This window comes from Chanodichthys erythropterus, chromosome 17 (assembly GCF_024489055.1).
Source record: "Chanodichthys erythropterus isolate Z2021 chromosome 17, ASM2448905v1, whole genome shotgun sequence".
Lineage (NCBI taxonomy): Eukaryota > Metazoa > Chordata > Actinopteri > Cypriniformes > Xenocyprididae > Chanodichthys > Chanodichthys erythropterus.
Genome location: NC_090237.1, coordinates 8813642 through 8839187, shown reverse-complemented (window position 1 = coordinate 8839187; position 25546 = coordinate 8813642). Strand labels below are relative to the sequence as shown.

Below are 25546 nucleotides of genomic sequence, written 5' to 3'. Positions count from 1 at the left end.
TTTATGTTGAAGTTTTTCTGATTGTCTGGTCCCACTTTATATTAAGTGGCCTTAACTACTATGTACTTACATCAAAAAATAAGTACAATGTACTTATTGGGTTCATATAGAATTGCAAAACACATTTTCAGCTATTGAGGTGCATACTTGTAAGGTTATGGACAGGTTTGGTGGTATGGGTAGGTTTAAGGGTAGGGGTTAGGGTTAAGGGATGGGCAACAGTGTAATTATAAATGTAATTACAGAAATTAATTACAGATGTAATTACATGCAGGTGTTTTTAAAATATAAGTACAGTGTAAAAACATGTATGTACACAATAAGTGCATTGTATCAAATGATTAATTTAAATCTAAGTACATAGTGGTTAAGGCCACTTAATATAAAGTGGGTCCGATTGTCTTACAAAGGCTGTATTTTTACTAGAATCATTTAAAAAATGGCATGCATTTATTGTATCTTACTACACATTAAATGGTATGGCACATTTTGTATGCTGAAACAGTTCTATATGTCTCACATTCCCGTTTACACCTGGGCCTCATTTATAAAGCTTGCGTATGCACAGATTTGATCTTAGAGTGTGTGTGTATGCTCATATTTATAAAAACGATCTTTGATGTGAAAAAAAAGTGCTTCGTGCCACATCAGGGTCTGAGCAGATGTGCGCACTTTTCCTGCTCAGATTACTGCAGATTTTTGGAAATCTAAGCTATTCTTTCAGCTCACCATTCTAAATTAAAGGATTTGGATGATGACTGTTGATCTTTTATATGTACAACTCAGAGAACTGAAACCATTCAGCTCCACGCAAGTTCAAGATCATTTGCGATTTATAGATTTCACATGTGAAAGTGAGGTCTACGCTCATTTTCTGTGTGTACGTTCATTCTATGAATCACGCAAGAAATGTTCGTAAGACCATTTTATAGGCCCCTGGTATTTTAATCCATCTCTTTTGTCCACTTTCAACCACTTCCGTCCTGGTTTCTTCGAGGGGAGGGTTTATGGGTGGGTAATTGTATGGGCTTTTTTTTAGATCTTTATCAAAATAAGCTCATGCATTTACATATGAATGCAACAGGAGATGACAGAAAAACACACAGAGAGCAACAGCTCTGCTCTGATAGCCGCAAGACCACACCGATCGCTGTGAATGCGTGTAAGAAATCAGGAATGGCGAGAGAACATGGTGCTTGGTACATTTTTCATCTACAAACCAAACTTCAGCCGACAAAGTTTAATCCCATCTGTCTAGCGTGCTTTCCATTTACCCATTAAGTTAGAGAGTAGGTGATTCTTTTGTGGCTGTTCAAAATGCATTCAATCACATTAGATCGAATGCATTCTCTGGAAGTGGTCGAAAGTGGACAAGCAATTTGTAAACTGTATTTAGCGTCATCCACTTGTGATCCAATCGACCAAAATGCATCTTAATACCAGGTGTAAACAAGGCCTTTGAAATGGTAGTGTACATATACAACTGTTCTGTTTTGTTATATGTGAACTGTTTTTCTTTTTTCCAGAGTTCTTTTAGCAGCAGTCAGCCCGTATTTCCGTGCCATGTTTACCAGCCCTCTCGTAGAGTCTCGTCTCACTGAGATCCGACTGGAGGAGGTCACACCCTTTGTTATGGAGACAGTTATCCACTTTGTTTATACAGGAGAAGCAGGTCTGAGTCTTGACACAGCAGAGGATTTGTTTGTGGCGGCCAATCGTCTTCAAGTGATGCCCTTGCAGGACCTTTGCTCTAGGTATTATTTAGATGCTGTCTTATTGTGATCCTTCCACCTTGTATCTTGTCTCGCTGATGCTCAGGTTTTTATTCTTCCTGTTCCTTTGTTAGATTCCTTTTTGAACACCTGTCTGTGGAGAACTGCCTGGGGATGTACTCTCTGGCTCGTTCACATCATGACCAGCTGCTTCTTCGGGCTTCTTTGAGGTTGGTGGGTCAGCATTTCCCTCGAGTGTCTCGGCAGCGAGATTTCCTGCTGTTGGACCCAGGAACTCTTGGCAGCTTGCTGGAGTCGGATCGATTGGGTGTGGAGTCTGAGACTGAAGTTTATGATGCAGCAAGGCGCTGGGCAGAATACCAGCCTGCTGATCGTTACGTTCACATGCCCAATTTGTTACGGCATTTACGTCCCGGCCTTTTGGGCCCTGAAGAGAACCTCCGAATGAACCAAGAACTTGGGCCTCGAGCCAGTACTGAAGGCATGGGAGGACCTCTGAGGCCTCGTGAAGGCATGTTTGAGAAGAAAATAGTCTGTGTAGATCTCAAGCCGAGGGAGGACGAGTCTTTACAGAAGAGGGACTTCACGGTGGATTGCTTTGACCCTCGTACAGGGAAGTGGGAGAAGCTGGCAGCCTTGGGCTCGTTGCTTTGCCCGGGCTGCACTGCTGTCGGAGGGCGACTGTTTGTGGCAGGCGGCATCCTGCGATCTGGCCAGGTCTCGTCATCTCTGCATGAGTACGATGTCGTGGTTAACCGTTGGATTGCACAGCCATTGATGGCTGAACCACGTGCGATGTTGGGTCTTCTTGGCTGTGGAGGTTTTTTATACGCTCTTGGCGGCTGTAACCGAACAGCATTTCTAGACACATGTGAAAGATTTGACCTTAACGCGCTGACCTGGGCGCCAGGACCTCGTTTGCCGTTGCCGTTGCGTTCTTTCGCTTGCGCTGCCCTTCGCTGTCGGCTCTACTTGCTTGGTGGTACCACGCTGGAGCAGAGCAGGGCTGTGGTGCATGCTGGCGTGCTTATCTACCACACAGTTACAAGGACCTGGAGCCGTGTCGCCCTAGACTCTGGCGCCACCTGCCTGGCTGGAGGAGTAGCGGTGCGTGGCGGCGTTTGCGCCGTTGGCGGTTACTTGCGCGATGCCGCCAAGTTCCTCGATGGCAACTACACCCAGGCCGAACCGCTAGATGCCACAGGGCGCGTGCTGTTCTTCCGAGAGGGTCGAGGATCTGGATTGGAGCGGGAGGTGGCGGTTGGAGCAGAGCGAGGGGGTGGCGGAAGCGACCGCGCCCCTAGTCCAGTGGTTTTTCCAGGCCTGCCGAGGCGCATCGCTGCTGGAGGTGTGGCTAGATGGAAGCGCAGGATATATGTATTGGGTGGTGAGAACGGATCGAGATTTTACGACAGCGTCTACTGCTGGAAACCTGGCTGGCGAAGCTGGGTCCAAAGACGGGAGAAATTGCCCGGGGATACAGGAGGAGTTAGCCAGTTTGGATGTACCACTCTGAAGTTCCCCAAAAAACACATTTTAGCACGTCTTCGGGCTGCTCAACAGAAACGAGGGAAGGAGAAACGGCCGACCCGGTCATGCAGAGTCATGCGGATTGACAGGGCGAATCAGGGAGTGTGATTTTCAAAGAGACAAAAGGGCATTTCGGACAAGTTTATGCACCTACTTTTACATCTTTACTCTTGGTTGATGTCTAGATGTTTTGAAATTCATTATTTCATTTCTGCAAGCTGAACGCAAGTTTTAATTTACTAAGTATTGACGGAAAAATAAGCATAATATTTGGGTTTGATTTCAGAATGCTTTGCGCTTAATAAAAAAATCTTTTACAGATGCTCAAATTTGAGCTTGGAAATGGCAATCTTGGAGAATGATAAAACGTTTGAAATCAGAGCAGGTTGTTTGACTCAATGAGTAAAAAGTCATTGAAGTTTATTTGAACCTTTTTGCTTAAAGTCATTCCTGTGAGGCTGAGTGTAGTTTACACGCATTCGAACATCAAGATTGCTTCTCTTACAGCAGTGGATACTACTGTAAAGTAAAGGACAATAATATGGGGTCTCTTAAAATGTCTAAGCAGCTTTTAAAATCTGTCTTTTTTTTTTTTTTTTTTATGACAGTGGTGACAAATTACACTTGTATCAAGCCACTGTTAAGCAACATCATGAGATTTTTTTTTTTTTTTTTCCCGTTACCCAGCATTTCTATGTAGTATCCCAAAATTGCTGGATGCAAAAACCACTATGGGAATAAAATATCCATAATGTTCTCAATAAATGTGTACACTTCTTTTTTTTTTTTTTTTTTTTTTTTAAAAACATGCGCATAAACTATGACAGAAATACATTTACAGATTAAATTGTATGATGTGCATCTGAAAGACGTCTTTCCCTTAAAGTCATGTGACTGGATAAATTGCTTAGGTAAAACATGTTGCTCTGGTTATTCTGAAATTTTATCTGGCAAACGATCGCTAGCATACATGAAGTTTTTCAGAGCGTTTTGTCTGCGCTCTCTAAACCACAAGTAATTTATTACATTTAATAAAGGAGTGGATTCCCCCATTTCTTTTTTTTTTTTTTTTTTGCTTGCTTGCTTTTTTCTTTTTGGCCAGTCAGCGTTAGCAATGAAAGCATTTTTTTTTTTTTCTTTTAACATTTCTTTTTATTTGTAAATTGTTTTTGCGTTAGTTCATTTTGCGTACAATACATGCATTCGTTACTGACATGGAAACATAGAACCCAGATGATAACAGCTGTTTAAAAGAAATGTAATTTTCAATTCTATAGCTATTAAAATTTGTGTTGCAAACTCTACTGTATCATAACATCATGAAAAGTTATTCTGAAATGCATTTACAATACATGTCCTAAATTCTTTTTTCAAATGAAATCACGAAATGCAGCACTGGCTCTTGGACTGACATGTCTGTCTTTTAATCTTACATTACTGAACTAACATTGAACAATAATGCAACACAACACGAGTCTTAACATTAACACAGTCCGTGTTACAATCCTTCAGTATCATGTGTTTTTTTTTTGTTTTTGTTTTTTTTTTTACATCTCTGAAGGTTTGAGTTAATCATGACATAGTGATCGATGATTTTCTGCACATCGTTGTAACGCACTGTTCAGCTTGCCCTCGATGAAGTGGATCAGTATATGTATCCGTAGTGCTTTAATGCCATCTTTTTGGGTTTAGCTGATCATCTCATCTGAAATGTTTGAAACATAGAATCGCAATAGAAACCAAATGAATGCTTTTTGTATGATTTTGTTGTTCTTTTTGTCTTACAGTAACATTATTTTCTCAGAGACAAGCAGGACTCTGTATTTACATCTGATGTCAAACAGGTCTGTTTGTTTTGAAAGACCTAGAATTGTAAAATATTGAACATTGTTTGAATGGAAAGTCTGTACTCTGGTTTTCATTAAAATAAATTGAACTCAAGTTTTTTGTGGCTTGTCTTGCAAATATAGGGGAGTTGTTGTAGCATTTTAAAGCAGTGAAGTAGTGATACTGTCACACACCAAAGTGAAAAATTATTAACCAGATCTTACAATAGTTTTCCCCTCTTAGTTATTTCCAAATAAGGTTAGAACTGTACAGTGACTATTAATAAGTGATGTATATTTATAACCATAAATACCAAGCATTACTTTAAGTTTTATACATTGGTGTCAAACACAAACAAGAAGAAACGTTATTTTAGTGTTACATGTACTTAATATATTAATAACAGTAAATTATGCATAATTACATGCACCTAATGCTATAGCAAATACATTTAGTTAATATTACTCAAATGTATTACACTGTAACAAGGAAATTGTTCTGTTATTTTAAAGAGCCCATATTAATGCTTTCTCATATGCCTTTTATGTAATTAAACAATAATTTAAATGCTACACTGTTTTGTTTTCTAGTGAAAGTACCACAGCATATAAGATGTAAGTTTGATTAACATTTAATGCTTAAAGTCTTTCCCGAGTGGGTAATAAGTTAATTATTGTTGTTGATAATATTCCTTCATCAGCCTTTTTTGCCATGTGGGCAAAGATCATGGATTTTACCCTCAAATCCTGTATGAAAACAACTTTTCTTTGTCGAGTGCTTCATCCGTGGTGTTTGTTTCACATCTTGTCATCTCATAAAGGAAATTAGCATTGTGTCTGTCTGCCTACAAAAATGGAGAACACTACAGAGAAACACGTAACCATCAACAATCCAGCTGACATCAGCGTGATTATTGGCTACTTTTTGGTGGTTATTGCAGTAGGAATTTGGGTAGGTGAAAAATTTGTTTTTGTGTTTTAAAGTGCCAGATAGCTGCTAATTGATATGACTGTTAAAATTTCATTTTTAATTTATGGAGAATGTAGTAAATATTTATTTATTTTCATCTGTTAGTCTACATTTAGGACTAATCGTGGCACCGTAGGCGGCTACTTTCTTGCAGGTCGGACCATGGTGTGGTGGCCTGTGAGTAATAACTTTATTAAAATTAAAAGTTTAATTAAAAACCTGTGTAAATTCTTTGGATTAAATGTTAAAGGGATAGTTCACCCAAAAATGAAAATTTTGTCCAAACCTGCATAAATTTCTTTATTCTGCTGAACACAAAAGATATTTTGAAGAATATGAGTAACAGTTGATGGTACGGAAGAGGGCCAAGCAATAATAAAAAAATAAAACCATCTCGAGATTGAAGTTGTTAAATTTTGAAAAAAAATCTTTAAATTTCGAGAAAAAAGTCAAAATAAAATGTTGAGAATGAACTCATTAAATTACGAGAAAAAACGTGTTAAATTTCAAGAAAAAAGTCAAGATAAAATGATGAGAATAAACTCGTTAAATTATGAGAAAAAAGTCGTTAAATTTCAAGAAAAAAGTCGAGATAAAATGTTGAGAATAAAGTCATTAAATTATGAGAAAAAAGTCGTTAAATTTCGAGAAAAAAGTCGAGATAAAATGTTGAGAATTAATTCGTTAAATTACGAGAAAAAAGTTGTTAAATTTCAAGAAAAAAGTTGAGATAAAATGATGAGAATAAACTCGTTAAATTATGAGAAAAAAGTCGTTAAATTTCAAGAAAAAAGTCGAGATAAAATGTTGAGAATAAAGTCATTAAATTATGAGAAAAAAGTCGTTAAATTTCAAGAAAAAAGTTGAGATAAAATGTTGAGAATTAATTCGTTAAATTACGAGAAAAAAGTCGTTAAATTTCAAGAAAAAAGTTGAGATAAAATGATGAGAATAAACTCATTAAATTACGAGAAAAAACATGTTAAATTTCAAGAACAAAGTCGAGATAAAATGTTGAGAATAAAGTCATTAAATTACGAGGAAAAACGTGTTAAATTTCAAGAAAAAAGTCGAGATAAAATGTTGAGAATAAATTTGTTAAATTACGAGAAAAAAGTCGTTAAATTTCAAGAAAAAAGTCGAGATAAAATGTTGAGAATAAATTCATTAAATTACGAGAAAAAACGTGTTAAATTTCAAGAAAAAAGTTGAGATAAAATGTTGAGAATAAATTCATTAAATTACGAGAATAAATTCGTTAAATTACGAGAAAAAAAGTCATTAAATTTCAAGAAAAAAGTCGAGATAAAACATTGAGAATAAACTCGTTAAATTATGAGAAAAAAGTCGTTAAATTTCAAGAAAAAAGTCGAGATAAAATGATGAGAATAAACTCGTTAAATTATGAGAAAAAAGTCGTTAAATTTCGAGAAAAAAGTCGAGATAAAATGTTGAGAATAAATTAATTAAATTACGAGAAAAAAAGTTTTAAATTTCAAGAAAAAACGTTGAGATAAAATGTTGAGAATAAAGTCATTAAATTACGAGAACAAATTTGTTAAATTATGAGAAAAAAGTTGTTAAATTACGAATTTGTTCTCATAATCTAACAACTTTTTTCTCGTAATTTAATGACTTTATTCTCAACATTTTATCTCAACCTTTTTCTCGAAATTTAACAACTTTTTTCTCGAAATTTAACAACTTTAATCTTGAGATAGTTTTATTTTTTTATTATTGCTTGGCCCTAATCCTCTTCCGTATGATGGACTCCATTGTTTACCATTGTATAGAGAAAAATAAAATACTAATGGAAATCAATGGGGCTCATCAACTGTTTCTTTAAACAACATTTTGCAAAATATCTTCTTTTGTGTTCAGCAGAAGAAATTCAGGTTTGGAACAACTTGAGGGTGAGTAAATGATGCCAGAATTTTCATTTTTGGGTGAATGATCCCTTTAAATCACAGTTTTGTAGCAATACAACTCATATGAAAAAAGTTTTCAATGCTTATTTTCTTTTTTTCCATGTGTTTATTCCCCCTCACATCGCACACGTAGGTGGGAACGTCTCTTTTTGCGAGCAACATTGGCAGCGGCCATTTTGTTGGCCTCGCAGGAACAGCAGCTGCGAGTGGAATAGCCGTCGGGGGTTTTGAGTGGAATGTAAACTGGACATTTTAATAAATAAGAATATTGTCATTGGTGTATTTTGAAAGAGATTGTGATTCCAATAATTAGTTTTGAATATAAAAAAATTCTTCTGTTTCACAGGCATTATTTATTGTTTTGTTGCTGGGCTGGGTGTTCGTCCCTGTTTATTTAACCGCAGGGGTATGTTCACTTTTCATCATTTTTAGATGACAAATGTTTATTTGAATAATGTAAGTAAAAGACTCTTTTTTTCCCCCCCCCAAAAAAGGTGATTACAATGCCACAGTACCTCAAGAAAAGATTTGGAGGGAGTAGAATTAGCTTGTATCTCTCTGTCGTTTCACTTTTCCTTTACATCTTCACAAAGATTTCAGTAAGTGTAAAATCATATCCGGATAACAGAAAAAACGAATGAGCTGTTTTCTTGTTTTACACACGTGAAAGGTCACCAATTCACCAATTTTCTCCTCCTCACTGAATGTAGGTTGACATGTTCTCAGGAGCGGTTTTTATACAGCAGGCTCTCGGCTGGAATATCTATGTTGCAGTGATCGCTCTTCTCTGCATAACAGCACTCTATACTGTCACAGGTAAAATCAGCTGCTGTCCATCTCATTTCATTTAGGCCTACATTTAGAAGACACCTACATCCAAAGTTTTTATCTACTGTTTCTGTAACAGGAATGCTTATCATCTCTAGAAAAGAATCAGTTTTGGACAGACAATGTTGATATTAAATAGCATTTAGGAACAAAATAGTCTATTTGAGCTCTGTCCATTTGTTGAGGCCCACAAAATGTCTTGCAAATGACCTCTGTAGGAGGACTGGCTGCGCTGATGTATACAGATACTGTCCAGACCTTTGTTATCATTGGTGGAGCCTTCGTCCTCATGGGATTCTGTAAGTATCAACTGCTTGGAATCCATTCATTCTTATTACTTGATGAGAGTTACATACGGTTCCATGCAATGTCATATTCCTGAGGAAGGACAGCAAATGCTCTTCTTAATAGTTGTTTTTTTCTGAGTTAAACATCAACTAAGTTTAAGCACTAACCATCTAACCACTAAAAACCACCGTCAACACTTAAATAATAAATTTACTAACACTAATCTTTTTTTTTACTTTGCTACATGTACTGTGCCAGACTAACTTCCATATTGTTGGCCTGTTGTTGGTTTGCTTATATTGTTCTCATTTGTAAAAACAGGGCCCACTGTACTGTGTTAAAGGGTTAGTTCAGCCAAAAATGAAATTTCTGTAATTAATTACTAACTCTTATTTTGTTCCAAACCTGTAAGATATCTTTTGGAAGAAATTTTTGATGAAATCTGAGAGGTATCTGAACCACACATAGGCAGCAACGTCATTGCACCTTTTGAGGTCCAGAAAGGTAGTAAAGACCTTGTTAAAATAGTCAATGTGACTACAGTGGTTCAAGGATTAGTTCACTTTCAAATAAAATTTTCCTGATAATTTACTCACCCCCATGTCATCCAAGATGTTCATGTCTTTCTTTCTTCAGTCAAAAAGAAATTAAGGTTTTTGATGAAAACATTCCAGGATTATTCTCCTTATAGTGGACTTCAATGGACTCCAACCAGTTGAAGGTCAAAATTACAGTTTCAGTGCAGCTTCAAAGGGCTTTAAACGATACCAGATGAGGAATAAGAGTCTTATCTAGCGAAAACATCACTCATTTTCTAAAAAACAAATTAAAATTATATACGTTTTAACCACAAACGCTCGTCTTGAACTAGCTCTCTTCTTCTTCTCTATTAGAATTCCAGCAGTGTAGAATCTGCTAAGTGCATTACTGCCCTCCACAGGTAAAAGTTTGAACTAATTGTTATATACTTGCACTAGCATATTGCATATGAGAATTTAGTTCAAACTTTGACCTGTGGAGGGCAGTAATGCACTTAGCAGCATCTACACTGCTTGAATTCATATAGAGAAGAAGAAGAAGAAGAGAGCTAGTTCAAGACGAGCATTTAATGTTACAACGTATATAATTTAAAAAATATTTTTAGAAAATGACCAATCATTTTGCTTCTTCCTCGTCTGGTATCGTTTAAAGCCCTGCACTGAAACTGTAATTTTGACCTTTAGCCATTTGGGCTCCATTGAAGTCCACTATAAGGAGAATAATCCTGGAATGTTTAATATTTAATACTTTAATACTTAATGTTATGAAGCTACGAGAATACTTTTTGTGTGCAAAAACAAAACAAAAATAACGACTTTATTTGACAATTTGAACTGTTGTCATACGCAGTTGATGTTGTGAATGCAGTGCGTCCGACCGCTGGCTCAGTATTGACCGGCTCCTGCTTCAGCATCATCCGCATGCATCGAGGTGCTTAAAAGTACAACTTTGGGCAATACTGATTTTTATTTTTTATTTATTTTTTTTTTTTGTGTGTTTTTGGGGGGCGATCGAGATTACTACTACGAGGTAAAAGGAACGTGATCGCGGGGCCCCCTACTGGAGATTGGATTAGGGCCCCTAGTAACTATATCGTGATTTAATGTTAATGTGCTTAAAGGGTTAGTCCATCCAAAAATTAAAATTCTGTCATTATTTTCTCACCCTCATGCCGTTCCACACCCATAAGACCTTCGTTAATCTTCAGAACACAAATTAAGATATTTTAGTTGAAATCCGATGGCTCAGTGAGGCCTCCATAGGGAGCAATGACATTTCCTCTCTCAAGATCCATAAAGGTACTAAAAACATATTTAAATCAGTTCATGTGAGTACAGTGGTTCAATATTAATATTATAAAGCGACAAGAATATTTTTGGAGCGCCAAAAAAATTAAATAACGACTTATTTAGTGATGGCAGATTTCAAAACACTGCTTCAGGAAGCATTGGAGCATAATAAATCAGCGTATGGAATCATGATTCAGATCGCGTGTCAAACTGCCAACGGCTGAAATCACGTGACTTTGGTGCTCCGAACAGCAGATTCAACACACTGCTTCAGGAAGTTTTGGAGCACAAATGAATCAGTGTTTTGAAATCGGCCATTACTATATAAGTCGTTATTTTGGGGGGTTTTTGGCGCTTCAAAAATATTCTCGTCGCTTTATAATATTAATATTGAACCACTGTGCTCACATGAACTGATTTAAATATGTTTTTAGTACATTAATGGATCTTGAGAGAGGAAATGTCATTGCTGTCAATGGAGGCCTCACTGAGCCATCGGATTTCAACTAAAATATCTTAATTTGTGTTCTGAAGATTAACGAAGGTCTTACTGGTGTGGAACGACATGAGGGTGAGTAATTAATGACAGAATTTTCATTTTTGGGTGAACAACTAACCCTTTAATGTTCATCACCTATAGGCTATATGTAAGATGAACTATGTAGGTCTGGGGCGGGGCAGGTGCGTTAAATGCGTTAATAATTTTAACACATTATAATAATAAGTTTTATTTATATAACACCTTTCCAGGGCTCAAGGACGCTTTACAATGTACATTTAACTAGGAATAGACAATACGAGTAGACAATGATGAAAAACAATAAAAGGAACATTATATGGACAGGGAAGCATACAGAAGAATAGAGTCAAGCACAATAAAATACAAAACAGGACTTAAGAGACATAACATAACTATTAGTTAATTAAGCAGAGCAGTCAATCCATCAAATCAGAGGTATAACATTCAGAAAACAAGTGAGTTTTGAGTAATGATTTAAATTTAGAGATATTATTAACACAAGTGAACAGGGGAGAGAATTCCAGAGTTTGGGTGCGATCGCACTGAATGATCTGCTCCGCATTGAAAAGAGGCGATGCCGAGGGACAACGAGAAGGCCAGAGTCAGAGGAACATAGTGAGTGAGTCGGGGTGTAGGGGACGAGCATGTTACAAAGATTTAAAAGCGAGCAGGAGGATTTTGAATTTAATACGGTAGGCAACTGGAAGCCAAAGGAGATCATACAAAATTGGGGTGATATGAGCAGAACGCTTGGTATGGGTGAGTATTCTAGCATCTTTCTCCATAAGTTTTAATTAATTAAATTAACGCTTTAAATCAACAGCCCTAATATTTATAGGCATCAATAATATTTATAGGTATCAATAAGGCTACTGACTCACTTTTGTTTTGTCCCCTACTTGTCAACAGCTTTCTATGAAGTTGGAGGTTACAACGCCTTACTGGAGAAGTATAGTTTATCTTTACCATCTCAGAGGATTTCCCTTGACCCTCAGAGGTATAATATCTCCGAACAATGTTACACTCCACGAGAGGATGCCTTTCATTTGCTCAGGGATCCCACGACTGGGGACTTGCCATGGCCGGGTGTGTTATTTGGCATTGCAATTATTGGTAGCTGGTACTGGTGTACTGATCAGGTGAGGACAGAGTATTTTAGGGATAAAGAATTGAAAATATATAACACTGTCTTCTTTGCTCAATTTTTTTTTTTTTTTCACATTACATATTGTATTCTGCAGGTAATTGTGCAACGCTGTTTGGCTGCCCGCACTCTGACGCATGTAAAGGCAGGATGTATATTGTGTGGTTACCTGAAACTGCTCCCTATGTTCCTCATGGTGTTTCCAGGCATGATCAGCAGAGTGCTTTACCCTGGTATGTATTTTAATAGTATAAGCATATTTAATACCACATGTCTTTATAATTACAATTTTGGTCAGAGAATACCAACAATAAAAAATAAAAATTTTCAGATGAAGTAGGTTGTGTGGAGCCAAGCATCTGTAACAAAGTCTGTGGCACAGAGGTTGGCTGCTCCAACATTGCCTACCCCAAACTAGTGGTTTCTGTAATGCCAACAGGTGATCAACAGAATTTATTTTTTCAGTGGTTTTTAATTATAATCCTTTATACCTTTACAAAGTTTAATTTAATTTACAAGTAGTTTGGGTTGCACTTCTTAATCTTCAATCCTATTGCCTTTAATCAATCCCTAAACAGGTCTCAGAGGTTTAATGCTGGCAGTTATGTTAGCAGCTCTCATGAGCTCACTAGCATCCATCTTCAACAGCAGTAGCACCTTGTTCACCATGGACATTTGGACTCGTATCCGGCCTCAAGCTAGAGATAAAGAGCTTATGGTTGTTGGAAGGTTTGGATCTATTCAATTTACATGTATAATCACACTAATTAGGTTTGCCTGTGTGTCAATTTATACTGTTTTAAAATTATATAGTGCAAATTACATCAATACCAATAGTTCCTGAATTTAACAATTCTTGTTCCAATTCCTAGTTCTTAAAGGGATAGTTCACCCAAAAATGAAAATTCTGTCATCATTTACTCACCCTCAGGTTGTTCCTGCATGAGTTTCTTTGTTCTGTTGAACATAAAGGAAGATGTTTTAAAGAATGTGGGAAATTGAACAGTTCTGGGGCACCATTGACTTCCATAGTATTTTTTTTCCAAACCGCGTAGGAACCCTGTATATAGGTTTGGAACAACTAGATGGTGAGTAAATGATGATGGAATTTTAATTTTTGGGTGAACTATCCCTTTAACAATACAATTATTAATTATTTGGAGGAATTGTGAAAAAACAATGTTCGGAAAATAATTACAATTTCCACATCAATTACATCAAGCAACTTTGCTATCTTTGTTATCTCCTCAACACTCTCATTGCAGTTCATAACTATTTTATGTTTTGGCAAATTTGTGGTGAATTCTGCTTCTGCTTGCATCTCATTGACAGTTGGGTTTAATGCCGGACCTTCATGATTTTTTTTCTCAGTTGGTCAGAACAAAAGTGGCAGACATTGTTCAAATGACATTTTCCGGAAAATTCTTATGTTGGTCATACTTCCAAGATGTAGAATCTGTGATTCTGAAGTACAGTATCCACACCGATGTAGTGACTGACAGCAAACATTAGATTCATCCTCTCTGAGGAACCGTGCTGATGCACAACCCACGTAAAGATGATAATTCCGCAAAAAACTGCAATTACATGTTTCAAACAGAGGTGGCGATAAAGAGGCAAAACTTACGAACTGCAGCTTTAATATTACTTAAAGAATTAGTTATTATATTTATTGTATTTGCGGTTCAACCTTAATGTCATAACTTTTGCATTTCTTTCTACGATTTTCATGGCCTGAACACATGTATTAACTTCTGTAACAGGGTGTGGATACTCTGCATTGTCGCTATTAGCATTTGCTGGATCCCAGTTGTCCAGGCAGCCCAGAGTGGTCAGCTGTTTGATTATATTCAGTCTGTGACTAGTTACTTAGCTCCACCTATTGCAGCTGTCTTCTTCCTTGCCATTTTTGTGAAGAGAGTCAATGAGTCAGTAAGTGTCTGCTTTGTACATATTTAGTCTTCATTTAATGTAACGTCACATGCCTGCAAGACAAATTTACCAAAAGCTTGCATCCTCACCTTTCGTTCCTTAGGGGGCTTTCTGGGGCTTGATGGGAGGACTGGTTATGGGTCTGTGTCGCATGGTACCCGAGTATGCATATGGCTCAGGAAGCTGCCTCTTTCCATCCACCTGTCCGAAACTTATATGTGGAGTTCATTACCTTTACTTTGCAGTGCTGCTCTTCTTCTGCACCATTATTCTAGTGCTGTTTGTAAGCTACAACACCCCACCCATAGAGGACAAACATGTAAGTTGTTTTATCAACTGCTGAAGAAGCTTAAAGGGTTAGTTCACCCAAAAATGAAAATTCTGTCATTTATTACTCACCCTCATGCCGTTCCACACTCGTAAGACTTTCGTTCATCTTCATAACACAAATTAAGATGTTTTAGTTGAAATCTGATGGCTCCGTAAGGCCTCCATAAGGAGAAATTACACTTCCTCTCTCAAAATCCATAAAGGTACTAAAAACATATTTAAATCAGTTCATGTGAGTACAGTGGTTCAATATTAATATTATAAAGCGACGAGAATATTTTTGGAGCGCCAAAAAAACTAAATAACGACTTATTTAGCGATGGCTGATTTCAAAACACTGCTTCAGGAAGCTTCGGAGCACAAATGAATCAGTGTATCGAATCATGATTCAGATCGCGTGTCAAACTGCCAACGGCTGAAATCATGTGACTTTGGTGCTCCGAACAGCAGATTCGACACACTGATTCAATTATGATCCGATGCTTCATGAAGCAGTGTTTTGAAATCGGCCATCACTTTATAAGTCGTTATTTTGTTTTTTTGACACTCCAAAAATATTCTCGTCGCTTTATAATATTAATATTGAACCACTGTACTCACATGAACTGATTTAAATATGTTTTTAGTACATTAATGGATCTTGAGAGAGGAAATGTCATTGCTGGCTATGGAGGCCTCACAGAGCCATCGGATTTCAACTAAAATATCTTAATTTGTGTTCTGAAGATTAACGAAGGTCTTACGGGTGTGGAACGACATGAGGGTGAGTAATAAATGACAGAATTTTCATTTTTGGGTGAACTAACCCTTTAAAACACTTCTATTTATTATTAATAACATTTACCTTGCCCTCTTTGCAAAGCTCCATCGCCTTGTCTTTACCTTACGTCATTCTAAAGAAGAAAGGGTCGATCTGGACCGGGAAGAGCAGGAACGAGGAAGGAAAGCACGAAGAGATGCAGATGAAAAGGAGAAGGTCGTAACTGATAAGGATCAAAGTAAGATGACATGTTGCTTCATTTATTTTAGAGAAATTATTAACATTTGTTGATAATTTTTTTTTTTTTTTAGGTCAGGGGTGTCCAACCCTTGTCCTTTATTAATTATTATTAATATATTTTTAATTCTCTACTCTCTGCCATAGTTGAACCTGGTGACCGATCTATAATGATGAAGATTATTGGCTGGTTCTGTGGCATAAGTGATGCTCAGGCTCCAGAGCCTACAGAGGAGGAAGTGGCAGAAGCATCAAAACAATTACCTGACATAAGTGAAGAACCACTGTGGAAGTATTTAGTCAATGCTAATGCTCTAATAATGATGTCTGTGGCTGTTTATTTTTGGGGTTACTATGCATGAGGAGGAAATACTGACCATAAGACATAAATCAGTGTTTCCCTACACTGGTCTTAGAAGGGCTTTTCACACTGCGCTTAAAGGGTTAGTTCACCAAAAAATGAAAATTCTGTCATTAATTATTCACCCTCATGCACCCATAAGACCTTCATTAATCTTTGGAAAACAAATTAAGATATTTTAGTTGAAATCCGATGGCTCAGTGAGGCCTGCATAGCCAGCAATGACATTTCCTCTCTCAAGATCCATAAAGGTACTAAAAACATATTTAAATCAGTTCATGTGAGTACAGTGGTTCAATATTAGTATTATAAAGCGACGAATAATAAAGTTAATCCAGGGTTTAGGAACGGTGTGAAACACAGGTTTATGAATATCCAGGATTAATTGTTAACTCTGGAAAAATTATGAGTAGTGTTTAACGTAAAGCAAGATTCCGTTAACCCAGGGTATAAGAGTAACCCAGGGTTAATTATTTCAATTGTGGCCCGGTTTCACAGACAGGGTTAGCCTAAATCAGGATTAGGACTTAGTTCAATTAGGATATTTAAGTAACTTTTATAAATGTTCACTACAAAAAAACATTACTGGTGTGCATCTTGAGACAAAACAATGGCACTGACATTTTAAGATATGTCAGTACAAGTTACTTTCAGTTACAACAGCTCAAACATGCATTTTTGTCTGGGACTAGGTTAAACCTTGTGCGTGAAACCGGGGGTGTATTTAGTGTCTTTGAAATCAAACACAAATGAATGATGAAATGATGAATGATCAGTTTGTTACTAGACACTCCTGAAATGAGTGTCAGATAACAGAGATGTGTACTCCACACTGATAAGTGTACACCAGGACCAGGGTTGGGAAACACTGATTTAAATCTTTGAATTTTTACACGTCTACAGAATCTGTTAATGACTAACATGTACCTGATACAATGTATGAAAACAGTACTTTAAAATGATCACTGAAAATGCAATAAAAACGTTGTAGAAGTTTAATAAAAAAAAAAAAAAAACTATTTGGATTGGTATGTTGGATTTCACGTTTGAGACGTTGATACGGTCAAACAGAAAAGATACCTCAAGTGTCACTGAAATAAACAGCTTTGTTTTTCCCCAAATAAAACTCCTATATACACATAAAAGATGCACTATGGAAGATAAGTAAACATTAATTCCAACAATAGTACCATAGCAAACCAAACAGAACATCTTCACAAGTAATTTGCAATTTTATATTTCAACCACAGATGGCAATAGAGAGGCCAAAGTTCCATAGTGCACCTTTTATTAAGATCATATCCACACCAACAAATGCCATGTACATTGCAGAAAAAAACAAAAATGTAACAAGATAATTCATACAAATAAATTGAATTACAAGTATTTGACTGTTGAAGTCACCAAGAAAACATAATATCACAGACTCCAGTTTTAAATATCTTTTATTCATTTTAGAGGCAAAAATTCCCAATAGCAGATTGATGGTGAAACCTAGAACGGTCTCCCAAACCAGAGGGATCAGCATCAATGTTTCTGTTTGTAAGATTTCACAGACTGGTGGAATGAGCAGAACGAACAGGGTTAAGGCTAGAATCAGGTTTTGAGTCGTCCTGTTCTTTGTTGTTCTTTCAGCCACATGAAGCTAATTACTGCTTTGGCAAAAGCTGCCTTTGCCAACAAGCACACAGACAGCCTGGCAGGCAAAGAGATAGGTAAGAGGAAAGGTCTGGTCAAGAAATAAAGACTGATTTCATAAATCAAATCGAAGTAGAGGAAAAATGAAGTCCAACAACAACAACAAAAAAATATTATTCACTCACATTCACACAAAAAAATCTAACAAGCAGTCAAACTGTTGATTACAAAGTGACATCAGGGATTCGTAAAGTGACATCATTTTGCACGCTTTTGACCAAAGGGACAGCAAATTTAACTTGACAACAACCCCTGAAGTTATACTCTCAGTCCTTTGTCTAGCCTGCAGTTTTTCTTTTTGTAAGGTTGGGTTCTGAATCAGTGCTGGTCTTTGAAGATTGCCAAGCCGTAAGATTTTCTAACCAATTCAGAAGTACAAGTGAAGACTAGTCCCATGCAGCTCATTTTACCAGCATTGGTTTCCAAATATCGAAACATTGGTCTACTCATGAAGGGACCAAGAATTAAGTATGGTGCACTGATAAGAACTGATACTGACAATGATAGCAAGGTTAACAAGCTAAGATAGGAGAGGCGAGCACAACCTTAAATAGTACAGTGGCATGAGGTTTCAGTAGAGCGAAAGTAGGGAGAGAAATGACAATCCCCCAACTCAATCCTTTACCTCCCATCGTCTCTTTTGGCGCGGGCCTGAACCAGCTCGCATGGCTGTACCCAGTTGTTATCATGTAGCCCAACTCGACAGCCAGGCGTGTCCTTATCTGTGCGTCGACAACACATCCAGTAGGAACGTCCATAAGGCAAGTCGTGGTGGTAAGGTTTAGGGTGCCAGCGGCAGAGCGACACATCTCCCCGCTCATACTGCCGCTTGCACTGCTTGCAGGGGTCATCGCGGTACAACGGGTCCTGGTTCCAGCGAGAGTCTGTAGCACGCACACCGTACGTCTCGATCAGGGTCTTGAAATCATGGCAAGTGCATTTGAGGGCCGCTAACGAACGGGTGGGCAGGTAGCTGAAGATATTGACCATGATGTGGTCCGGAAGCAAAAGCATGTATTGCCGTGGTTCCAGAAGCCGCTGGATCTGAAAGCGAATCTCAAGGAAGTCATGGGAGACGTGTCGGTAGAGGCGGCACAACGGAGGATCAGAACAATCATCCACAGTTGCCAGTGGGGAGTCTGGCCTCTCTACAGTAGGCCCCACTGGCCCATTGTTGTTTGCACAGTCTAAAGACAGCATACCGCTGTTTACTGTTGAACAACTCTCATCTTCAGTAGCAGGTGACTGCAGAAAGAACAGTTGGCCAGGAGGCGGATCCTCTGAGGATTCAGTTGAGTTAGCCCCATTGGGCATAGCAAAACATACAGTCTCTTCTTGAACATTCTCTGTGCTGTCTTTCCCATAGAAGACACATTGATCTACTGCACCCGTGACCACTACCTCAACATGGAATCCGGTCATCCGCTCTCGAGCCACTGCTGCCTTATCTCCTGAGGCAGAGTCTTGGTTGGGATCTGGTGTTGTGGAGGGAGGCCTGTCGTTGATACCTTCCCCGAGTGGATCGGCCTTTGGTGAGCCAGCAAGGAGGGCACCTGGATCTCGAGATGAGGGACTAACCAGTTGGTAGAGGTCACAAGTGATCTTTTCTTTGCCCCTGGCTCCTGCTTGGCCCCCTCCGACTCCACAACTCATAAACATGCATTTAGGGCGGCCAACAGGCTCAGACTGGGCGCGAGGGTCCAGACTTGACACCCGAAAAGCAATCCGTACTTCCCCTCGTCCATGGCTTGGAGCACCACCCACAGACTCACCAGTGTGAATGCGGTCTCCTCCTGAACCACTAAGTTCAGGCCGCAAAGTTGTACTGTCGATATTCTGCTGCCGAGATTCAAACTGCGCAACAGCCTGAGCAACCCGTCGGGATTCCTGCTGTTGCTGCAGCAGATCAAAGTCACTTTGAGAAGTTGGTGCAGATGAAGGGGGTTCTGAGAGGATTACGACAGGTTTCTGATGGACTGTATAAGGACTTGTTTGTCCTTGTGCTACCATACCTTGAAGGGCCAAGGCTGTACGCTGTTCTACAAGGGCGACCATTTCAGCCACAGAGAGCAGATCTGTCTCACTAACTCCAACACCATCCTCCGTCAAGTTGGATTCTGGGGGTACATCAACGGCAACATTTTGAGCCCTAGTGGGAGGTTCGTAAGAGGAACAGCGACGACGGCGCTTGGCCTTGGTACAATCGGTAGCCCAGTTTCCCTTGACTTTCATGGCACTAGGCCTGGCAATTCCAGCACCATTACACTGGTGAGCTACAAAGAAGGCAATTTTCTCCTTGGTGTTGCCTGGTTTGATGACATACCAGGTATCAAGCAGTACCCTGCCATCCTCCATCTGTGAATTTGGAGAGGGTGGTGCAGGTAATGGTGGAGCCAGAAGGGTAGATGAAGAAGCTGGTGGGGTGTTTTCAGTGCCAACATCATCATCTTGCTCCTCACCAACTCCATGGGTCTCTATGGTTGTAAGCCCCGAATCATCAGCCTTGCAGTGGGTGGTAGTTGTTCCATTGCGAATTGTACCATTGCTGTATGGCTTATTCTGGGAGTAGGTGCCAAAGGGGCGTGGGCACCACAGCCGGATGTGGGAAAAGGTGTCACGGTTCATTGTGAGCCCATGGGGAGCATACCTGCCTCTATACTGGGCAGCTACTTTGCAATTCACCACTCATCTTCATTTTTCAGGTCTGTAGGTTCCAGCTGGACAGATTACTCCATCTGAGGACTAAAGGAGGAAAAAAGGCAAGACTTAGTTTCACGGAATTCATGTAAATTACGTTAAAAAGTCTCAATCAGAATTACAGCAATAAATGGTTATGCAGAGTAGTGAATCATCTGAAATGAATGTGAACACACCCACTGTGCTCAAAAAAAAGCTACTTTATATGATACATGTTGTATTGAGCAGCAAAATCTGTTCTGTTAGATATCTTATTTAAGCCATTTCTCTCACTCTAGAACAGAGGCTAGGTAACTGGCATACACAGCAGATTTAATAGGGTGGATCAACTTTATATTTTGAGTGTTGATGCAATAGTTTTAATAGCATTGCCAACACAATTACTCCTCAAACTAAGAACTTGCTCTTTTAAGCCAGCTGCCACAAAGGATTACACACAATTGTTTTCCCCCTCTGAAATATTGGCACAGATTTCATGCTGTTATTATTATTACTGTAACAAGTTATTTTTCAAGAATTTGAAAAGTCATATTGTGAAGCATTACTGCCATCTACAGCTCTTTGGTACATGACCAGGAAGACAAAGGATAAGACTGGGCTGACAGACTACAATAAATTCTATTAATTTAATCAGTGATGCAAATGTCAGTGGATTTTAGTAGTCAACTAAACTGATTAATCATCCCAGCTAACAGGAACAGAAATGAACATGGTACTAAAAGGTACTGGTGTATCTGTAATCTCTACAAGAAGCAATCCTTGAGAAACTGATCAATTCCAATCAATAAAGAGTGAACATTCAGGAATTTTGCTTTCAATAGAGTTAGTCAAACTTCTTTTGTTAAATGCTGTTATGTTAAATAACACTTAGGCTAAAATCTTTTATTAAATGGGATCCATCAGATCCCATTGCAAGGCAAAACATGTGGTACACAATTGCACAATCAGTGTTAGGTTAGTCTTTTCATTCTGGGTGGCCACAATGCTCCATAACAAAACCTACTATTTTCTGTGGCCATTAATTAGCAGAAGAGCTTATAAATTCTGATGAAGATATGCAACATCCAATCCTTTGCCAAGAGAGAGAATGCTACTGTAGGCATATGATGGTATCAAATTTCCATATAGTGATAATTAAGCCTTTATCACAGTATATTGTATCATCATGGTATTGAATTAAGTTACCAAAAAGTGTTGTCCTCCTAAAATTATTTAATAACTTTTCACATAACAAAAAGAACATTTAAATACAATAATGTAAAAAGTAAACATATGTTTCAAAGAGATTAAAGTGCTAATGAACAAAAGAGAACACTTTACAGAGAGGCCCCATTAGTTAATGTTAGTTATTCCAGCAACTAACAATTAGCAATATCTAGATTTGTTACAGTAGTTATCATTCATTATTAATGTTAGTTATTATAGTTCAGGTCATTAAATATAATATTAACAGATACATTACTTTTAGCATTACTGGCCAGATTAGTCCAGTTTAGAGATGACATTACCTTGAAATAAGAATCACCATCATTTCCTAGTTGTTGCCAATATTTAATTTTAAAGAGGAAAAAGTGACAAGAAAAAGCCTTGGTTGAATATCATTTCAGAGTTAAATAAAAGAGAAAGGGTAATGTGTTCTTTAATGAATTCATCTAATTCATCTAAATGTTAGAATGAGGGCAATAAGCAAGTCATCTCTTGTAATAGTGCAAAAAGCTGCTTGGACAGGAGAGTTGAAATTTTTTTTTGATGAAACCACAAAGCTGACACGGAGGTATGTATAATTACAATGCGATTGGCTGTTATTGTTTTGTAAAGCAAGTCACATGTAAGATAAAAGTATGTGACTCTGATGTTTTCTGAGACAGCTCCAGCTCTCTGACGCACTAGTGAGTGATTCAGACAGCACCGGAGTCGATTGCTGTGCTGCAGTCGACACCAACACTAGGAATCCCCATCACTACCTTCACTCGTTCCGCCATGCTTTTCATACGCTCTGTTGTTGTTTACATCAGAGAGCGCACATGCATCTTTGACGTAGTGTACAGGCATTGTTGTACATTTTAACCAGTTGATGGCAAAGTATTCTTAAATTGTATCTAAAAATCTAAATATTTCATAAGGAATTATTAACAGTATTTTCAAGTGGCTATGATAATATCGTGCATTTTCATTTTTGTGATATATTGTATATCGGCACATCTAATAAGTAGAGGAGGACAACCTGAAGAGTTATACTTTAGGTCGGTTTATAACACATTGCTTTGCTAACCTCTTTAATAACTGTGACACATCTAACTGAATGGAGCATGAAAAGCATTGTTTCTAACCATACTGTATGCAAAGTTTTGAAAGACCTTGAAGACAACGTTAATGGGTATAGCTTTGTGAAATGCAAGCTGCTATTTTTAGCCCACAATGTATTTTAGAAGCACTTTATATTGCATATGAAATATGACACTACATGCCTGCTATAAATGAATGAGAAATTAGGTTTGCTAAACAAGGATTAAGACTGACCAATATAATTTACTGATTGTTTAATGTGTACTGTTCGACAACGAGTTAAATTCTCATATCTGTTGTGACAGTAATTATATGTCAGTGTATTTGTTTTGAAACTTAACTTCTAGTGACTAATACCCTAATACTAATACTCTCTCTCTCTTATATATATATATATATATATATAAAAACAAAAATATGGTTCAGACCAATAATCTGTACTTAATCTCCTGTGTTCGGACAAACTGTATAATAATAAAAAAAAAAAAAAAAAACTTCCTGAATGAATAAAATTAAGGAAGTGGGAATTTTGTTAAACTGGTGAAAATTAAAGTACTTCATTACAATCAGTTTAAAAAAAGAAAAAAAAGAATAAACATTATTTAAAAGAAAGAAAGCGAATCCACTGCTGGATCTCATTATTGTAAAAATTTGATGACTCCAGTATGCTTCCAGCTAATCAGGACAAACAAAATGTTAAAGGACTTGTCAAACAAGTCAGTCCACAAGATGATTCACTCAGGATTGAACAAGACAGGACATACTATTTGCATCCTATTTTCTAAATGTCAATTATACATTACAGTGTGAAATCGGCCTTTATCCGTTTAATATGACCATACATTGTTCTGTATATTCCTGGAAAACCTTACAAATCGATGGCATTAAAAAAACGATTTTAACCATATCAAACGTTTACCAATAGCAAATAACAAAAAGACAGAAAATATTCCCATTGCTGATGATTAACCTTGCAAAGAGGCTTTTTTTATTGATGAAAAATCAAAACAATACAATTACAATACAAAATTTCAACTGCTATAATGGGACACATGAACAATATTATAAGAATACTTTAAAGAGTGTACTCTTGTAAAATCTGAATAGCTTTTTGTTTCTTCTATAGCAATATTAACTGCTTCACTTGATTTATAGCATCTGTAAGTGTTTTTGTCAGCTCTCCCTGTTCACTAGGCCTACTCATCAAGTTAATCCATGGCTTGACTTAACATAATCGCTTGACATCTTCAGTGCTTTACTTTAATTTCAATTAACACTAACAGTACAGTCAAAACAGTAAAGAGTCGGAATAAAAACAAAGCGTTTTGAATCATTTGACTCGAGGCAGTTAAAAGCTGACTAGCAGCTAACTGGCTATTGCAAACTATTAGCCAGCTTTATAACATCTAAACAGGAGCGAACCTCTCCACTTTACTTTCAATTAACAGTCATGTCAACCGAAATAATCGGTAGCGGTATAACTAACACTAATATATTATCCACTCAAGAGAATATATTTTATTGATGCGGTTATATATCTGCGCCAGTGTGTAATTAGCATATGTTTAGCTAAGCTGTCTGCATGAAGTGTAAAACTGCTGTCTTACATATTATAACGTTACTTGGCTTATTTCAGTATTACACAGTAGACGTTTAGCAACTCTTGTAGTATCAGAAGCTTACATTTTTAAACGTTTTAAAACATTTCACTTTAAGTCATCTTCAACAATAAATAATAAGCCAAGCTAAAACAGTAACGTTAGCAGCTCTGCTAGAGTTGTCTCTGCTTACCTTCTTCTGAGACCAAATCTCCGCTGGTTTCGCTCCGACAGCTTTACTTTTATAACCAAAAATGGCTGTGTTGTTGAATTTAAGTCAACAATCATTCAAATTTCTCTCTGTGTTTTTAAAAAGTATTAGAAATGCAAGCGGAGGTCGATGAGGGTTTGCAGGTAGACTGTTAGCATTTGCAAGCTAACTCAAAAATGAAGCAAAAATCCCAATTTTCATCTGGCTTTATCAACTATATATGTCTGTTTTGAACACAGTAATGTGTTGTTAAATACTGTGTCTAAAAAAAATGGTCGTCTCTATTGTTGAACCAGAGTTTCAATACTATTTCACCAAAACAGAAATAGTTGGTAGGTCCTCGAAAAGCAATTGAGGAAGGCCATTTTGTTGACAAGCAGCTGCAAAACGCTTGTAGCCAATAGGGAGAGAAAGTTGATGGCATGCCCATATATGGATGTTCAGACTCCCCCTCTATCTCTACACCCACAAAGAGGAAAATTCTTCTACCTCGTAATGATCAGCATCTTTCACTTTCACCACATTTTACATAAAAATCAAGCCTGGGCAAAAAAACATAAATGAGGACTCTGTTCATGTTCTTTTTGTACTGTTTTGAGCACAACGTGTATGACAAAGATGCACTGTGATTGCTCACAAATATATATTAGATACATATAAAATTTACAGCACAATTTCAGCTACAGTTTTCCGTTGATAAAACATAAGCTGAAGTGTGGTATTTGGAAAGTGATATATTTTTGGGGAAAATTTCTGTAATAATTGAAAAAATAAAATATGAAAACAATATTACATTCATCAGTATTCCAAACTGCTTGACAGAGGCAAGGCTGACTATTA

At 37.5% G+C, this 25546-nt stretch overlaps 3 protein-coding genes across 4 annotated transcripts in view; 2 read left to right on the top strand and 1 right to left on the bottom strand.

Annotated features, from left to right (window-relative positions):
• si:dkey-260j18.2 (uncharacterized protein LOC325231 homolog) overlaps nt 1-5197 on the top strand; it is a 42037-nt gene extending 36840 nt beyond the window's left edge. For both annotated transcript variants that reach the window (XM_067365681.1, XM_067365680.1), the window contains exons 4-5: nt 1527-1754; nt 1847-5197. In XM_067365681.1, the coding sequence (XP_067221782.1) occupies nt 1527-1754; nt 1847-3371 (1753 nt within the window). In that variant the 3' untranslated portion in view covers nt 3372-5197. The remainder of the gene's footprint in view (nt 1-1526; nt 1755-1846) is intronic.
• A 645-nt stretch (nt 5198-5842) lies between these two features.
• On the top strand, nt 5843-17193 carry slc5a2 (solute carrier family 5 member 2). Its single transcript, XM_067365679.1, has 15 exons — nt 5843-6041; nt 6165-6236; nt 8121-8225; nt 8334-8393; nt 8482-8586; nt 8698-8803; nt 9034-9114; nt 12362-12591; nt 12694-12829; nt 12928-13035; nt 13175-13325; nt 14360-14528; nt 14632-14847; nt 15721-15856; nt 16003-17193. Exons 1-15 carry the CDS (start codon nt 5943-5945, stop codon nt 16215-16217), a joined length of 1989 nt encoding a protein of 662 aa, XP_067221780.1. The 5' UTR covers nt 5843-5942; the 3' UTR covers nt 16218-17193.
• Nucleotides 17194-17643: 450 nt separating this feature from the next.
• On the bottom strand, nt 17644-25089 carry fbxo46 (F-box protein 46). The gene is made up of 2 exons (XM_067365678.1): nt 24689-25089; nt 17644-20656 (listed from the first exon to the last, which is right to left on the bottom strand). The coding sequence occupies exon 2, from the start codon at nt 20537-20539 to the stop codon at nt 18536-18538; it is 2004 nt and encodes a 667-aa protein (XP_067221779.1). The 5' UTR covers nt 20540-20656; nt 24689-25089; the 3' UTR covers nt 17644-18535.
• Nucleotides 25090-25546: the final 457 nt, after the last annotated feature.

Excerpts from the sequence above, each read along its gene's own strand:
- slc5a2 (XM_067365679.1), top strand. The coding sequence starts at position 5,943 with ATGGAGAACACTACAGAGAAACACGTAACCATCAACAATCCAGCTGAC. Across the intron at positions 8,394-8,481 it reads CTGTTTATTTAACCGCAGGG|GTGATTACAATGCCACAGTA; the intron begins GTATGTTCACTT and ends CCCCCAAAAAAG. Across the intron at positions 8,804-9,033 it reads AGCACTCTATACTGTCACAG|GAGGACTGGCTGCGCTGATG; the intron begins GTAAAATCAGCT and ends TGACCTCTGTAG.
- fbxo46 (XM_067365678.1), bottom strand. The coding sequence starts at position 20,539 with ATGAACCGTGACACCTTTTCCCACATCCGGCTGTGGTGCCCACGCCCC.